This window comes from Sciurus vulgaris, assembly GCF_902686455.1.
Source record: "Sciurus vulgaris genome assembly, chromosome: 3".
Taxonomy (NCBI): domain Eukaryota; kingdom Metazoa; phylum Chordata; class Mammalia; order Rodentia; family Sciuridae; genus Sciurus; species Sciurus vulgaris.
In genome coordinates, this window is record NC_136463.1 from 45,632,865 (window position 1) to 45,651,604 (window position 18,740).

At 39.7% G+C, this 18,740-nt stretch overlaps 1 protein-coding gene and 1 long non-coding RNA gene across 4 annotated transcripts; one reads left to right on the forward strand and one right to left on the reverse strand.

Moving 5' to 3' along the window:
* Window positions 1-2,468: 2,468 nt before the first annotated feature.
* Window positions 2,469-15,811, reverse strand: LOC306656490. 3 transcript variants are annotated; one of them, XR_013762521.1, is made up of 4 exons: window positions 14,489-15,811; window positions 14,044-14,177; window positions 13,469-13,544; window positions 2,469-4,191 (listed from the first exon to the last, which is right to left on the reverse strand). It is a non-coding gene; the product is annotated as an uncharacterized lncRNA (long non-coding RNA). The 3 variants fall into 3 exon arrangements; XR_013762522.1 differs by having other exon boundaries at window positions 2,470-4,191; window positions 14,044-15,811; XR_013762523.1 differs by lacking the exon at window positions 2,469-4,191 and adding an exon at window positions 8,956-9,029 and having other exon boundaries at window positions 14,044-15,811.
* A 147-nt stretch (window positions 15,812-15,958) lies between these two features.
* Window positions 15,959-18,219, forward strand: UBB (ubiquitin B). Its single transcript, XM_079131721.1, has 2 exons — window positions 15,959-16,106; window positions 17,152-18,219. Exon 2 carries the CDS (start codon window positions 17,158-17,160, stop codon window positions 18,073-18,075), a length of 918 nt encoding a protein of 305 aa, XP_078987847.1. The 5' UTR covers window positions 15,959-16,106; window positions 17,152-17,157; the 3' UTR covers window positions 18,076-18,219.
* Window positions 18,220-18,740: the final 521 nt, after the last annotated feature.

Consider the following 18,740-nt stretch of genomic DNA (forward strand, 5'->3'; position numbering starts at 1 on the left):
TTCGTAGTTTTAGCTCATACTGAGACCTATTATGCATCTGAAATTAATTGTGGCATATGGTGTGAGATAGAAGCCAGGTTCATCTTTCAGCCATGTAGATATCCAGTTGCTTCATCTCTATTTATCGAAAAGGTCTTTCTTTCCCCCTACTGAACTACATTCGCACCTTTGTCAAATATAAAGTGATCCAAGCAAGAAACAATGGTGCACTCCTGTAATCCAAGCAACTCTGGAGACAGAATTGCAAATTTCAGGCCAGCCTAGGCAACTTAGAACGACACTGTCCCAAAGTAAATTTTTTAAAAAGGGTTGGCAGTGTAGATAGCTCAGTGGCAGAGCACTTGTTTAGAATGCAAAAGACCCTGGGTTCGATCTGCAATACTGCAAAAAATTAAATTAAATTTAAAAAAACAAATGTGGGTCGAAAAACAGACATGTGGGTCTATGTCTCAATTCTGTCCCACTGATTTACTTATCTTTACACCAATACCACTGTTGTAACTATTTAGCCCAATCTCTTAGTTCTGAAGTCAGACAAAGTACTCCATGTTTGTTGTTCAGGATTGTCTTGGCCCAACTTTTGTGCATTTCCAATTAAAATCAGCTTTTGATCGCTTTAAAAAACAAAACAAACCAAAAAACCTGTTACACTATCAACCATACTTCTGTGAAAAACTCATTTCCCAGTCTTAACTTCTTTTATTTTTCATTCTTTCACTTCTCTCCTAAGAGTTAGACCAACCAATATTTTTCGTCTTATTTTAGTAACCCCTTGATTGAATCAGCTTCACTCCTAGAGTCAGACTGTTCCAGGCACATGTCTTTTTAATCACCTTCATGAGTTTGGGCTTGCAGCAACTTTATTAAATTGTTTCCTCTAACTCCACCCTCAAGCCAACTTATGGTATAATGTTCTTAAAATGAAGCCCAATTCATGCTTTTCATTTTAAAACTGAGCTGAGCCTTACATACACTCAATTATTTTTACATACATACACACCTCTATAACTACCACCCAGATAAAGATATAGAACATTTCCAGCATCTTAGAAGGATTCTTTGTCCTCTCTCCCAGTCAATTCTCGCCAAGGATAACCACTACTCCATGAAATTGTTTGGAGTTGCATTAAATCTGTAGATTAACACAAGAGCTTGACTTAACCCATAAACATGTTAAATCTCTTCATTTATGGAATCCAGTTTAATTTCGCTCAGTAATTTTGCAACACATCTTGTTAAATTCATGCCTAAATATTTGATATTTTGCTATTACAGCTGGTGTTTTTAAATTCCATTTTCCAACTGTTTGTTACTAGTATATAGAAACCAATTGTTTTGCATATTGAATTTGTATGCACTGGCCTTGCTAAATTAAATTCATTTATTGGACCTAGTAACTTTGATTTCCTTTTTGATCTGAATAGACTATTTCTTAATTTCAAGCAAAGTTCTTTTTTTTTTTTTTTTGTTTTGGTTTTAACAATGGGGTCTTGTAATACTGTCCAGAATGGTTGCAAACTTCTGGGGTCAAATGATTCTCTTGCCCCTGTTCCAGAGCAGCTGAGACTATAAGCACACACACCACTGTAACTCAGTTCCAAGTCAAGTTTTTTACTTTGTTTTTTATGTGCTGGGGATGGAACTCAGGGCCTTCCACATGCTAGGTAAGCACTTTACCACTAAGCTATACACCCAACCCCCAAGCGCTTGCCTCCAAAGCACAAGGCCCTGGGTTCAATCCCCAGCACTGCAAAAAAAAAAAAAAAAAAAAAAAAAAAAATTATTTTTATTTTATTGTAAACAAATGGGATACATGTTGTTTCTCTGTACATGGCGTAAAGGCATACCATTTGTGTAATCATAAATTTACATAGAGTAATGTTGTTTGATTCATTGTTATTTTTTCCCTTCCCCCCACCCCTCCCACCCCTCTTTTCCCTCTATACAGTCCTTCCTTCCTCCATACTTGCCCCCCTCCCTAACCCTAACTCTAACCCTAACACTAACCCTTCCCTCCCCCCATTATGAGTCATCATCCACTTATTAGCAATATCATTCATCCTTTGGTTTTTTGAGATTGGCTTATCTCACTTAGCATGATATTCTCCAATTTCATCCATTTGCCTGCAAATGCCATAATTTTATCATTCTTTATGGCTGAGTAATATTCCATTGTATATATATACCACAGTTTCTTTATCCATTCATCAATTGAAGGACATCTAGGTTGGTTCCACAGTCTGGCTATTGTGAATTGAGCAGCTATGAACATTGATGTGGCTGTATCTCTGTAGTATGCTGATTTTAAGTCCTTTGGGTATAGGCCAAGGAGTGGGATAGCTGGGTCAAATGGTGGTTCCATTCCAAGCTTTCTAAGGAATCTTCACACTGCTTTCCAGAGTGGCTGCACTAATTTGCAGCCCTACCAGCAATGAAAATTTCTTTTTTGATAGTTGATTTCTCATTTTATTGGGTTCTAAAGTTCTGTATTATAAAATCACCATGAAATTTATTATCATTTCCTTTATAACCAGATACATAACTAATTTCTGTCAACAGAAAGAACATATTCACTGAAAATTAGAAAGCTCTCTATGGTAAAGCAAGCTTATAAACTGTATTATTCCTCTATGATTTGCTTTCTCCACCCCTCGGGCATTTAACCACTGAGCCACATCCCCAGTCCTTATTTTTTATTTTGAGACAGGCTCGCACAGAATTGCTTTAAGCCTTGCTAAATTGCTGAGGGTGGCTTTGAACTTTCAATCCTGCTGCCTCAGCCTTCCAAGCCACTGGGATTACAGGCATGTGCTATGGTCCCCACCATTTTTTGGCCTACTTTGCCGAAGTTTGAAAATGATTATTTATGCTTTTGGCCATGTTTAGTGCAAACACATCTGAGCCTTATTCCATCTTTATGAACAACTATGACTTCAATAAAAATGGAAAATATATTATCTTACATTATGTATGCAGTCATGTCTTTTATTAAATAGTGGCCTTTTTGCACTTGTGAGTGCATCTGATTTCAAATGTATCTGATGGAAATTTCTACTTCTGCTGTGTGCATTTGTATGATCTATATCTACCTTCACTGCCCCCCTTATTTTCCAATCTTTAATCCTTTCAAATGCAAATAAATAGATGAACTTTTAAAATTCTCCTTACATTTTTAATAAAAATAGAATTGTGTTCTTTACAACAGTCATTGAACTGGAATCTTTGTGCTTTATTTTATTCATAAATTTGTTTATATCTTGCCTTGTTGAATTGTTTTCTTTATACTGAGATGTAAGTTTTTCTTCATTCCTTTTTACCCTTTTGTCCTTTTGTTGATTTGGAAGTTCTGTAGTCTATGATGCTGGTGTGTCCCTTTTCATATCTAGTAATTATGATGAAACCTGTATTCCTTTAGTAATATTGCAAAATTGATCAATAAGTGTTTCTGAATATTTTTATCTGCTTATTCCCCCACCTGCTTCCCATAGAATAAAATTTTAGAATTTGAAGAGTTTTCTACTTTGTCATTGGCCCCTATGCCCCTCTTTGAATACCTCATATTTAAGATCACTTCCCTGAACATTTACACTCTCAAAGTATCTCAATAGTGTCATATAATGTCAGCTCCAAGAGTTCCTGATGAATTTTGTTCGGCTGGACCCACAGCACTAAGGACTAATTCTGGTGCCCAAAATGTTTACAGAATGAATCAACTATTCATTTGGATAAAATTACTATATTTATCACAAGACTAATTATTCACAAGTACTGTGCTCATCATCTACCTTACTTTCAGATCATGTTTCTAATATAATTATCAGTTCATTAGAGAACTTTATTTACCTCAGTTAGGGTACATCAGTGTATTTTGAACACCTGATGTCTATAACTATCTTCGCTTTGCCCCCCAAAAGATGAATGACATTTTGTCTGGGAACAGAATTTTTGACTCCTAGTTACAGTTTATCTCTTTGGTTTAGGATGCTATTGTACTACCTTCTAGTTTTCAGTACAGCAAATGAGAATTCTAATGCTAGTTTTGTTTTCCTTTTAAAACAAAGTCTCTTCTTCCAATGTGAAAACTTGTATATTTCTTCCTTTACCCACAGAGTCCAGACATTTTGCCCAGATGTGCATCTTCTTAAAAAATCACTCCTGTCTGAATGTTGACAAGATGAATACCTGCAAAGCCTGATAGAGAAGAAAAAACAAAATATGCATTTATACATTAGAAATGAAAAAGAAAACTACAAAAACAGAATGAACTCAAAGACTTATCACAGGATCTTACATCTTCTTTTTTAAAAAATTTTTAAAGATGTTGATAGACCTTTATTCATTTATTTTATGTGGTGCTGAGAATCGAACCCAGTGCCTCACACATGCTAGGCAAGCGCTCTACCACTGAGCCCCAACCACAGCCCCATCTTCTTGAACCCTTAGATGGGAAATATTTGCATCATTATCTTTGGATATTGTATACTTTTAGATACATGAGTTTGGGTAGGTTTTGATTAAACTTGCTAAATCATAACTTCTATTTAATATAGGCTGTTTTCTGAACTTAAGTGTCCCATGTGGACAACAGGAAACCTATCCACTTCTGCAGCCAATCTAACATGAGCAACACTTACTACCAGATGTGACATTACATTCTGCCTGGATTCAAATTCATTAAGAAAGTAGAATAGGTTGCCAGTGGGTTGGGGAAAAGGGAATGGGAAGTTACTATTTAATGGGTACAGAGTTTCTGTTTGGGCTGTTGAAAAAGTTCTAAAAATGGATAATGGCAATGGTTGCACAACATGTGAATGTACTTAATGCCACTGAATTGTACAGTTAAAAGTTTATAGTAGTAAATTTTATATTATGTGTAGTTAATTTACAATAAAGAAATTCTTCCTGGATTTTAAGGCACAAGTAAAAAAGAGAATGCCTTATAGTTTACACACTGCAGATATATAACATAGCAGCAGATTCACAATATAAGAGCCCACTCCTGAAAATCAAGTGGATATTTTTGTACCTAATAAGTCAAATTCACAGAGACAAAATTTAAATGGTAGTTGCCAGGGGCTTAGGAAAGGGAGAATGGGAAGTTAGTGTTTAATGGATAGTCTTGTTCGAGGCCCTGGGTTTGATCCACACTCCTGTAAACAAAACAAAATAAAGTAGTAATGGGTATAGACTTTTAGTAGAGGATGATGGGGAAAAAAAATTCTGGAGATGGATAGTTGCACGAAGATGTCAATATACTGAGAGCCACTGAAATGTACACCTAAAATGGTTAAATGGCATGGTGGTGCACATCTGTAATCCCAGTTATGATTGGCTGAGGTAGGAGGATTACAAGTTCAAGGCCAGACTTGGCAACATAATGAGGCCCTGACTCAAAACAAGCAACAACAATAAAGGTAGAAAAGGTAAATTTTATACCTATTGTATTTTACCACAATTTTAAAAAGTCTCGGCTGGGGATGTAACTCAGTGGTAGAACACTTGGCCTAGCATGTCTGAGGCCCTGGGTTAATTCCCAGTACCACACCCATACCCACACACACACACATGAGTTTAAATGAGTATTTCTGGTTCTAGTTTAGGCTCCCAAAACCAATAGGCTAAGGTCTCTGGTGACTCAAGATATGAGAAATAAATCCATGCTATGTGCTAACAAAATGAAAGTCAAGACAAATCTAAAAGGACAAATCAAAAAACCCTGGTAAATTTGTACAGGATTTTACAAAAAGGAAATCTAAACACAGGATAGTGTATTCAATTTGTTTTCTCCAAAACACTGCTCTATAAATTCTGATTTAGGGAACAGGACAGATAGAACTATAGAATCATGCAGGGCCTGGTCGTGCATATCTGTAATCTCAGCTACTTGAGAGGCTGAGACAAAGCCTTGAAGTTCAGAGCCTTGAGCTTGCAAGTTCAAGGTCAGCCTGGCAATTTAGTGACACCTAAAATTTTATTTTATTTATTTCTGGGTATCAGGGATAGAATCCAGGGGTGCTTAATCACTGAGCCACATCCCTAATCCTTTTTTATTTTGAAATAGGGTCTCATTAGGTTGCTTAGGGTCTCACAAAGTTGCTGCAGCTAGCTTTGAACTTGTGATCCTCCTGCCTCAGCCTTTGAAGCTGCCGGGATTACAGATGTTCGCCAACACACCCAGTGAACGTTCAATCCTCAGTACTTATAAAAAAAAAAAGAAGAAAGAAAGAAAAATAGGTTCATAAGCAAGTAAATAACTGCTCTGGAGGGAAAGGAAAGGGATGGTACTGGGGAATGAGATTAATCGAATTGTTATATGCATGTATGAATATGCACAATGAACTGCACTATTATGTGTAATTATAATACACCAATAAAAAAATAAAAACAGTAACCTTTTCAGATATGATTTCTCTGTGCTCGAGATGAGTTATATATATATGGTAAGGCTCCCTCTAAACAGCTCAGCTGTTTAGCTCCTGGGGGTGTGTAAAATCCACAATAGCCACTAGGTGGCAGGAGGCCCTTGCCATGCAGACTAGAAAGGCATAATAACAAGCAGTTAAAACAGTTGAGCACCATTTTGCACACAGGCAAAATACTCCAGCTACCTATCAGGGAGAAAAGAATGTGACAGAGGTTAAGAAGGACTGGCTAGCCTGTCCTCTTTCAACCACTGTCCCCAAATTTCTCAGATCATGTGACAGGCTTCATTTCTTTTCCTGGTATTATCTCAATATGTATATCCCTCCTATCAAATTGCCTTTGGTAAATGCTATTTTCTGAGCAGTTGCAGGGTTATCATTCATCTTTGTGACAATTAGAAAAAATAAGTCTCCTCTGGAAAGACAACCTAGCAAGTTGACTCATGCTATTAAAGAAAAGAATGTTCAATGACATTTGTCAAAGAACAGGAAGTAAAATTTTTTCCAGACCATCAAGATAGGTGTAGGGACCACTGCAACTGGGTCTTGAAGTAGGGAGAGAAATATATCTCAATTCCAAACACAGCATCAACATGGGGGAATTTATAGCCAAGGAGCAAAGTGGAGTGGGTGAATGAAAATTACTAAGAGAAAATATCAGGTTTAAGGGAGGTTCTGGCTAAACTGACCTAACAAGATTCTTACTAAAGACAGGCCAGGGTGACATCACTTGGGGGATGGTGAGGGATAAGGATTAGTTCAAGGACAATTACATACAAAAGAGGAGGTTCTGGATAAATTGACCTAGCAGGGTTCTTTTGCTAAAATTGAATTTTACAAAGAAGCACACAGATGGGCCTAGGAAAACATTCAGAAGCCTAATTTGACCAAAGAATCTTTGTCAATGCTTCTAACTGAATTCTTCCTGCACAGCCCTATGTGGTGGTTCCAAGTGCTTAGTATCAGGCACTGTGCTGAGCAGCACTTTGTATGCTTTGTCTAACAGACCTCACAGGGCAGACACTATTATTGTCCATATCTTCTTTTTTTTCTTTTCTTTTTTTTTTTTTTTTTTTTTTGGTGGTGCTGGGGATTGAACCCAGGGCCTCACTACCAACTGAGCTATCTCCCCAGCCCTGTCCATGTTTTCATGATAAAACTAATCAGTTACTTAACTCCCCCTCACACAGCTGCCAAGTGGCAGAGCTCAAGGACGGACAATGACCTTGGATGCCCTAAACTTCCCACATTCTCTGGCCTCGATGGAATCTTCTCCCTGCCTTCCTCTTCTCCCAGTCTCTACCCTCATAGGAAAAAGATTTTTTAAAAAACTTTTTATTGTTATACTAACATACATAATGTATATGTAGAGCTCAAGTAATAATATTAATGTACAACCATGTTATGGAGTAGAGCTTTATCCGCTTCCCTGATGTTCCCTGGCATCTTCTCCCTGAACCCCTGCCCCTGCCATGTTATCACCACACTGCATAGTGTGCTGTTATCACACATATATGTATATTTAAGTAATGTTATTAAGTCTTGTGGGGTTTTTTTGGTTTTGGCACTGGAGAGTGAGTCCAGGGCCTTGAGCATGCATGTGTTCTACCACTGAGCTACATACTAAGCCTCCAGGAGGTTTGTCTATTTTTGAACAAGTTAACTAATACTGCATGCATTCTTCTGAGACTGTTGTGCCAACTGTGGGTGACAGCCCCTGTTGGGTCACATCCCACCCAACACTTGATAGTATTTAAAAAATTTTTTTTGAGTGTCTATGTTGCCTGTGATGGCCTCAAACTCACAATCTTCCCACCTCAGCCTCCTGAATAGCTAGGATTCCAGGCATGTGCCAGTACCCTAGGCTTGTTCAAAATTAATTTTTTTTGGTCCACTAGGAAGTTGTGAAGTGGTATCCTGTCAATTTGTCTATGCCCGATTACTAATCCAGTTGATCAACTGGTTGTTTCTTCCATTCTTTTTCCTATTTTATATTTATATATATATATATATATATATATTTTAGTTGTTGAAGGACCTTTATTTTTTTATTCATCTATCTACTTGTGGTTCTGAGAATTAAACCCAGTGCCTCACACATGCCAGGCAAGTGCTCCACCACTAAGCCACAACCCCAGCCCCCTATTTCCTCTTTTATGTTCTTTCTATATTCTAGATCTGTGCTGTCCAATGTGGAGGCTACTACTCTATGCAGCTATTTAAATCTAAATGTGATTAAAATTAAATGCAATTTAAAATTATTCTCACTCTCACTAGCTATGTTTTGAGTGCTCAATAGCTTCACATGGCTCATGGCTTTTGGATGGTACAAATACAGAGAGAGCATTTCCATCATTGTAGAATGCTTTATTGCACAACCTCATCATAAGTAAAAATCCTTGCAAATAAACAGGTTGCAAGTATCTTCTTCAAATGAATGGCTGGTCTTGTCACTTTTTTTGTTGGGCATACTAATAAAGAGAAGTCCTTAATGTTAATGTAGTGGATACCTGCAATTCCACTGACTTGGGAGGCTGAAGTAGGAGGATCCCAAGTGTGAGGTCAGCCTCGGCAACTCAGTAAGACACTCGGCAACTGAGAAAGACCCTGTCTCAAAATAAAAAATAAAAAGGATTGGGAATGTATCTCAGTGGTAAAATGTCCTTGGACTCCATTTCCAGTTCTGCGAGCGCACGTGCACATACACAAACACATACACACACACAGATAGATATGCAGTTTTGGTCAGATGTGGTGGTACATGCTTGTAATCCCAGTTACTTGAAGGCCAAGGCAGGAGGAATGCAAGTTAGAGGCCACCCTGGGCAACTTGGTAAGACCCTGTCTCAGAATAAAAATAATTTAAAAGGACTGGGATATGGCTCAGCAGTAGAGCACCCCTAGATTCAAACCCCAGTGCCACCAAAAAAAAAAAAAGGATATTGTTCTGCCTTTTGCTTTTCATGTTTGAAGTCCTTGAATTTGCGCCAGAATTTAATTTTGGGTATGGCACAGAGTACTGATGTATTTTCATTTTTCCAACTGTGCCAGCACCAGAGTTCCTTCCTTTCCCCATTCTTAGTATATTAGGTTTTTATACACCCATGTTCTTTCTCTGTGTTCTCTTCTGTTCCATTAATCTTGAGCCACCAGCATTGTCCTGTTATAACTTTATAATGTAAAAAAATCTTGTTTATCTTGGCTCTTCAAGACTTTCTTGACTATTCTTGGCCCTTTGCACATCCATATAAATTTTGGACTCTTATTTCAAGTTATACATAATACCGTGTAGGAATTTTGGACATGTATTAACTCTATAGACTGATCTGAAACAAACAAACAAACAAAAAACCTGGTATTTATGTGCTATGTACTGCCTTGTGGATGCAATGTTAAACAAGACAGACAAGGGGGCTTCCCAGCACAATTAGAATAAAATCCAAACTTCACCATCACCTATAAACCAATCCACACGACTAAAACCTTCCCTCCACTCCCAACTCATTTCCTTTGTTCTCTCTTCCTCTGTGCCACACAGTACTCTGCCATTCATCTTGGACCGTCAAGCACATTCCTTATAGTTTTTGCTGGAATACCCTATGTCCATATTTGCAGGATACGTTCTTACTTTAAGCAGGTCTTTGCTCAATCACCTTTTCAGAGGCCATCTTACCATCTGAAATAGCTGCAGCATTATTTCATGAATTATTGCTTTGTTTTTCTCCATAGCACCTAATACCATGTGTCATTTTAGATATGTATTTGGTTTCCTCTGCCTCCCTACTAGAAAGTCAGCTCCAGGAACCAGGAACATTGTCTTTATCTGTTATCTTCTCATGGCCTTAACCTGTGCACCTGTGCCTAGAAGGTAGTAGGCACTTGGCAATTTTGTTGAACAAATGAAAAGAAGCAAATCCAGACAAGTATCAAGAAGGTTCTGAAAAACATCTGAGTTTATGCATGCAATAGCAGCTGCCTAATGTCTTAGAAATATTTGGCTAGCGCTTATCCATTATAAGCACAACTCTTTCTGGATACTACAAGGCAGTTATCCCCAAAGTAGACAACTATTCCCAAAGTAAATTTCCCTTATGAAGGTAAATTTCCTTTTCAAAAGGAGAACTTGTATCTGGGCAGACATGAATGAGACAGTTTCTAACCTCATGAAGCTGACTTCCAACCTACAGGAGGTAGAGAGTAAATGAATATGTCAACCTAAAAAGAAACTCCACAGGTTCTCTATATCAAATGAGTTTATTTAGGAACAGCAGGTGAATGTAATCTAGGATATCCATGTTATGATATATCATATGCACATTTGAGGGAGTTGGAATGAAAGCAAGACTTAAAGGTATAGTCCTCATAAGTTGATTTGTAATAAAAATTATTAGTTATAAGGACTTGCTACAGGGATTGGCTTAGCTTGCTGGAGACAGCTATCACTAGGCAAATGTCCTTGTGCAAAGGGCTTATCAGTTCTCAGAAATTTCCTGTAATAAGTTCCATTAAAGAGCTGGGCCATGGCTCAGAGGTAGAGTACTTGCCTAGCATGTGGAAGACCCTAGGTTCGATCCCTAGCACCATTAAAAAAAAAAAAAAAAAAAAAAAAAAGGTTCCATTACAGAACAGTATTCACAGAAATCTTCTATAATAAGGCCTAGTATGGGTATTTCATGCGTGAAGGCTCTTCTTTCTGGACTCCTGACTCCATTTTTAAGAGTTGCAACTTTCCCAGATAATTTCAGTTGTTGATAAATGCTACAAAAGCACTAAAAGAATATTCAGTGTAGTATGGTGGATGGATAAAGAAGGCCTCTGTGTAGGGCACCTCTGAGGTGAAACCTGGTTGATGAGAAAAAGAGAATGAAGTTGAAGCAAAAGGAGTAACACAAGCCAAGATCAGGATGAGCTTGGTTATCTGGAAGGTTGTCTGGCAGAATGAAGGTGACTGAAGGTGATCTGAAGGGAGTTAAAAGTTGAGAAGGATGCATGCTATGGTAAGGAATTTGGATTTTATTCCAAGAATAATAGAAAATAGGAAAGTGATAGGTACTAAGTGGTGTGAACTGAGTTCCTAGATTCTCCAGTAATGAAAGATGCCCACTGTAGATTGTATGGTGCTTAGTAGCTAGGAGCCCTAAATCAAAAAAGACATCTGAAAAGCCATCTACTACATACCTAGGGATCCAGTGATGGTGCGATAAGAAGGTGTCCCAGTAAACTCTTAAAGAGGGACCCTATATGGGTATCACCCTACATTGGAGTGGTGCCTCCAAGGGGTGTGAACCTTACCTTGGCATTCCTGGTGAATTCTCCAGAAAAGTGACCCCCCCCCCCCGCATCCCTACCAGCTGCAGATGAGCATATCCTTTATGCCATCATTGTTTCTTATACACTCCTCTATTACAGTGTTTTTCATATGATTGTAGAGTTACTTCCATGTTTTATGTTTAAATGGATGGTGAACTACTTTGGAACAGGCTTCAAGTTGTGTTGGTAGCACAGATGACTGGTCAGGTGAGATATTTGCAAGGAGTACAAAGAAGACAAGCTTGAATACCTAAGGCATTTGAATTTGCTCCTGGAGAGAGCTCTTCTGTCCCATTTTTAATGAAGATTACTTTTGAAAGAGCACCAATAGTAGATAGACTATGGTCCATCTATTTACCCCAACATTTTTACCCCTGTTCCAAACCATAGTATCTGAGATATTGAAAAAACTGGTTTGAATAGTCATAGAACAGTTGATCTATACCAAGTACTGGTCTATACCAAGGGCTGGTCTATATCAAAGGGAACAGCTATAGTAAAATTCTTGATTCTCTCCATTAGAGGGTTATATAGGGTTTCAAACACTCATCATGAAGTGTTCTTTGTAAGAACTTATACGAGACATTTCTCTCACAAAAAGTTCTGTTTCATGCCAGGGGTGTTGGCACATGCCTGTAATTCCAGTTGCTCCAGAGGCTGAAGTGGGAAGAACAGAAGTTTCAGGTCATCCTAAGCAACTCAGCAAGACCTTGTCTTAAAATAAAAAAGGGCTGGGCATGTAGCTCAGTAGTAGAGTGTTCCTTCCAATCCCCAGTACCAAAAAATAAATAAATAAAATCAGAGAGAAAGAAAAAGTTCTGTTTCAGGGATAGGGGCTGGAAGTATAGGTCAGTGATAGAGCACTTGCCTAGCATGCTCAAGGTCCTGGGTTCAATTCAAAAGAAAAAAATTATTTCTCTTGAGCAATAAATAATTCTGTCTGTATATTAGGGATGGTGTGATTTCTTTTTTTTTTTTTTTTTTTTTGGGGGGGGCGGTCTATGTTGCCAAGACTGGGTCTTGAACTCCCAATCCCCCTGCCTCAGCTGAGTAGCTAGGACTACAAGGTACATGCAACCACACATAGCTTGGGACACTGATTCATGTCTAATGTTTATCTCTTTACCTTGGTTACTTGGGTAGCTTAGCACAAGATTTGTAGCCTATTTCTAATAACCTTAAAGAACCTCTGGAGACCATCTACTTCTGGGTATATATGCCAAAAGATCTGAAAGGAGGAACTGAAGTGGATATTTGTACACCCATGTTCAAAGCAACATTATTCAGAATTAGCCAAAGGGTGAAAACAACCAAATAGCCATCGGCAGGTGAACAGACAAAAAAAATGTGGTATGTATATACAAAGGAATATGAGTCTTAAAAAAGAAGGAAATTCTGTCACATGCTACAACCTGGATGAACCTCAATGACCTTATGCTAAATGAAAATAGTCACAAAAAGATGAATACTACATGAGGTATCTAAAGCCGTCAAACTGGTAAAGAGAAAGCAGAATGATGGTTGCCAGAGGTGGGAAGGGCAGGGAAAAGGGGAGTTGTTTACACTGTATAGTGTTTGTTTTACAAAGTGAAAAAGTTCTTGAGATCTGTTGTACAATAATATATACATAGTTAATACTACCAAACTATATCAATAAAAATGGTTAAGGTGGTCAATTTTACATGTTTTTTACCCCACTTAAAAATGAAAAAATTGTTCGATGCAGTGGCACCCACCTGTAATCCCAGTTACTTGGGAGGCTGAGGCAGGAGGATTTCAAGTTTGAAGCCAGCCTCAACAGTTAGGGAGACCCTATGTCAAAAAACAAACAAAGAGAGCTGGGGGTGTAGCTCAGTCATAGACCACTCCTGGGTTCAATGCCCAGCAATGCAAAAAGAAAAAAATGAGCAAAAGAAAGAAATTTAAAGCTCAAGCAAATTTACGGTTATACAGTACTTGTTATCTTAATTTTCATGTATGTATACAGACTTTCATAATAAAAACATTTTAAAGCAGCTATTTATTTTATTTAGTTTTAGTAAGAGTGGGGATTAAACCCAGGGTTTCATTCATACTAAGGAAGCACTCTTCTACTAAGTTCCTTCACCAGCTCTGAAGGAGCTATTTTGATATGGATAGATTTATGAAGACTGTAAAGAATTTTGCTGCATTCATCTGGGCATTCAATATCAAAATTTCAACTTGCTTATAATAAATTAGGCATAAATCTCATAATTGATTTCGGATAAACAGTCAAATGTGAAATACAAAAATTACAAACCACAGACTAACACTGTATTTTAAATATTACCTGATGATGTCAAGGAAACAACTGTGCATTTTTAATTGAAACCAGTTTTCTTGCAGATTTTTAGTAGGAGACATGTAGCCAGGTAAAATCACTTAGAATTTCAGAATCAATTCCTCTTCAGTTTCAAGGTAAGCCTAGACAAAAAACATTCATATGGAGATTAAATGTCTTTCTGCTTTGTTTTAGTGACTTCAGACTGTCACAACTTTTTGTTTTTCAGGTGAACAAGAGAAAACTCCACTTTATTAAGCGAACATGAGCATAGTGACAAATACTGTTTTATGTAATTTGCTTACAAATTAACTTTTGCACTTTATTACCAGAAATGATATTACTAAAAGTTTTGTCTACAAACCTAAAAAGTTGATCTTATTTATTGTACCATGATAGCATATACTTTCCTTTTAAAAACATTTGGTTGTGTTGAAGTTACCAATTGACCTACCTTGGGAAATATTAAACCAGCAAGCAATATGAGTTAAGTTCTGGCAACTGCTAGAACCTCAGTGAAATCATCACACTGGTCACGAGACAGGCACTCTAGCTCAATCAGTTGATCAATATGCATGACTCAGGAGCTGCTGGTTGGTGAACCAAGTTCTAACTCACTGTTAGGCTAACAAAATTGAGAAATCATACTTTGTATAATATACATTTTATAAATTAGCTCCAAATCATTTGAATCAACTTTCAAATTTAAACTTTTTCTTTCGCTCAGCAGAAAATCATTTTAACTTAAAATGATCTAGGCATTAAGTACGTGTTTACTGATCCAGTCTTAATGTTAGGGCTTAACCGGTGACAACTTAATGACTAGTAACCTTTTCTTAGTGAAATATACCTAATTTGTACTAACATGCAAATTTATAAGTGACTTACTCTGCGTGATATTCTTGAAGAAAAAAAACATTTTTATGTTCGTTTACATTCCACCCATGACTCTGCCAGAAACCGTGATCCAAACACCCTGCCTTACTCACTCAAATGGGGTTATCTCCTTGCGGGACGTGCGGTCACCCCCAGAGTATAGGGAAACCAGTCGTCTGGTCCTAGCTGCTTAACTCCTGCTTTTGCTTCTCTTGCAAAAGTAAGCACCTCAAAGGAAGAAATACTTTCTTGTGGATGGACTCTCCATCTCTTGAAACGGGCTTTCGGCTCCCCTATCCACATTTCTCCTTCTTCCTAACAGTGAGGTGATACACTGGGGAGGAAAAAGGATTTACATGTATTACCGCTGCCCGATCCAAAACCCCCAGCATGTCACCTTGAGCTCGAGCTCTCCTTTCTGGATGGGCCTCTGCAAGGGGGCGGTGTCCCCGGACAAAGCCCCACTCCGGAGTCTAGACTTACAGATTTAGGATTAAAACAAAGTACCTAAAAGCTAATTCTGAGTGTGAAGGCGGCGCCTTCCTTAAGGCGTGAAAAGGGAAGTCGTGCTTCCCAACCGACAACACAGCGAAACTTCGTTTTGAAGGAGAAACGACATTCAGCCCCCACTTCCGGCTGGAAATACCCGTCTTTAGGGAAGGTGTTTCTCCATGGCGCACGCGCACTCAGTTACTTAGCAAAGTCAGCTCCTAACGACTACTGAAGCCCAGCAACAATAGAACCGCCGCGTCCCCTACCAATCAGCGCCCGCTTCACCTTCACCGCCTCACCAATCAGCGCAGGCGCCGCAAGGAAGTTTCCAGAGCTTTCGAAGAAGGTTCCTTGAACTCGGATTCATCCGCCTGGTGATTTTTCCACTTTTTTGTAAAGTAGGAGATAGAGCACCAGAAGGAGAAGAAATGTAACTTTTTAGAATCCTTTATTTCTACTGGGAGGAATTTGGGGCTCAGTTGAAAGTCTAACGCGCCGCGGGATGTGGAGCTGAAGGAACTACTTTCAGCGGCGCGCGGAGACAACGACTACGTAGAGGTGATAAGTGACGCAACAGACGTTGCATAAATTTCAGCTCCGCCGTAGCGGCGTATTCAGTGGCTAGAGGCTTTGTGGAGCGGTGGTTCACTGCGTTGGAGTTGGGCGACGTGGCTGGTTGGAGGCCTCTTCGCATTCGATAACAGGTACTGATCTGCGGAGTTCTGGATCTGGTAGTATGGGAGAGGGGGCTTGAGTGAGGTCACGGTGGCGGTTTATTGGGCCTAGTTGAGGGGGCCTAGGGAGGGATGGGGGAGGGGAGGGCTAGGTGACGTGACGCGGCACTACCCTTTCCGGGAGAGAGGGGCCTCGTTTGTGGCGGGAGCTGCTGGCGGGCGCCGGCGAAGACTAACTGACACTTAACCGATGGAGATTCCATCGCATTTATTTCAGAGGGGGAAGGTGGAAAAAAGGTAGTCTTCCATGATTTCCGGAAATCTTTAGTTATCGGATCTCAATGTGGGAAACGTGCTTCCCCTGTTTTATGGGGGTTTGAGGTCTTGGGTAGGATTTTTGTCTTCACTCGGGGAAATTAGTGCGGGGGAGGGGCGCTACCGGAACAACAGGGAAGAAGGGGGTGCTAGTTTACAAAGCGCTTTGGCTTTTCTAACGATTTTAAGTTGAAACCACTAATGACAGCCGGGTACCGTGGCTTACGACTATCATCGCATCTACTCCGGGGGCTGAGGCCAGGATTGCAATTTTAAGGCCAAACCTCAGCTACTTTATGAGACTTGTCTCAAAAAGGGTCGTGAATGGGACTGTGGTTTTGGCTCAGCGATAGAGCACTTGCATAGCATGTGTGGGGCACTGGGTTCGAGCCTCAGCACCACATAAAAATGTCTGTCTAGAACTAAAAATATATATTTTAAAGGGTTATGGATGTGGTTCAGTAGTTAAGCATACCTAGGTTCAGTCCCTAGTACCGATAAAAAAAAAACCACTGACTGAGAACGAATTTTGTATTAAGTGAATAGTGTAGTGAAATTTGAAGTAGGGAGGTAGGTTTGAGAGATTAATGTTGGCATCCCCCCCACACCTTTTACTGGGGATTGAATTCTGTGTATTAGGCAAGAGGTCTATCACAGCAACGTGTTTTTAAGGCATTTTGGAAAAATATTTGAAGAGTTTTTTTTTTTTAATATTAAAGTAGATTAATCTTGAGATGACACTTTCCATTTTAAATTATAGGTCAAAATGCAGATCTTCGTGAAGACCCTGACTGGCAAGACCATCACCTTGGAGGTGGAGCCCAGTGACACCATTGAGAACGTGAAGGCCAAGATCCAGGATAAAGAAGGCATTCCCCCTGACCAGCAGAGGCTCATCTTTGCAGGCAAGCAGCTGGAAGATGGCCGCACTCTTTCTGACTACAACATCCAGAAGGAGTCCACCCTGCACCTGGTCCTGCGCCTGAGGGGTGGTATGCAGATCTTCGTGAAGACCCTGACTGGCAAGACCATCACCCTGGAGGTGGAGCCCAGTGACACCATTGAGAATGTGAAGGCCAAGATCCAGGATAAAGAAGGCATTCCCCCTGACCAGCAGAGGCTCATCTTTGCAGGCAAGCAGCTGGAAGATGGCCGCACTCTTTCTGACTACAACATCCAGAAGGAGTCCACCCTGCACCTGGTCCTGCGCCTGAGGGGTGGTATGCAGATCTTCGTGAAGACCCTGACTGGCAAGACCATCACCTTGGAGGTGGAGCCCAGTGACACCATTGAGAATGTGAAGGCCAAGATCCAGGATAAAGAAGGCATTCCCCCTGACCAGCAGAGGCTCATCTTTGCAGGCAAGCAGCTGGAAGATGGCCGCACTCTTTCTGACTACAACATCCAGAAGGAATCCACCCTGCACCTGGTCCTGCGCCTGAGGGGTGGTATGCAGATCTTCGTGAAGACCCTGACTGGCAAGACCATCACCCTGGAGGTGGAGCCCAGTGACACCATTGAGAATGTGAAGGCCAAGATCCAGGATAAAGAAGGCATTCCCCCTGACCAGCAGAGGCTCATCTTTGCAGGCAAGCAGTTGGAAGATGGCCGCACTCTTTCTGACTACAACATCCAGAAGGAGTCCACCCTGCACCTGGTCCTGCGCCTGAGGGGTGGCTGTTAATTCTTCTGTCTGCATTCATGGTGTGCAGTGATAGTATTATGCTGCACGTAGCCATTTGCCCCAATTTAAGTTTAGAAATTACCAGTTTCAGTAATAGCTGAACCTGTCCAAAATGTTAATAAAGTTTTGTTGCATGGTAGCATATTTGGTGTCTGTTGTCATGAAATTTTCTAGTGATGTTACAACCTCTTAACTAGTTAAAATGGTGTTGGGATGAGGGTTTCACTTTGAAGTTGGTAATGTGGCCAAAATTGACACTTGATTGTGCTAAGGGGTGGGAGCTTTTGTCCCACTAAAATGGTGACAAGCATGTAAATAAACAACATGGACCTTTTTTCACATGGAGGGGAAACAAACATGCCTGCCTATAGCTAATCACACACTTAGGGCGATAGCAAATTTGGTTGAAGTTGTTTGGTGGTATAAGTACTTTGAAGTCTTCTTGCTGGAGATGTGTGTCTATTGCTATCCAGTGAATTATAAGCAAATACTTATTCAGGGTAGTGAAGTAGAAACCTAATCCCATTACTATGCTGTATAAATTTTAATTTATAAGCCAGGAAGCAAATGGAACACCAGTCACTGAATTGAAAGAAGTCTGGGGGAGAACTGCTCAGAAGAGGTTATGAGGATATCCTGACTTAAGGCAACTTGCTGGTTTTGGT

What these genes read in the sequence shown, in the direction of transcription:
- UBB (XM_079131721.1), top strand. Translation starts at nt 17,158, where the DNA reads ATGCAGATCTTCGTGAAGACCCTGACTGGCAAGACCATCACCTTGGAG.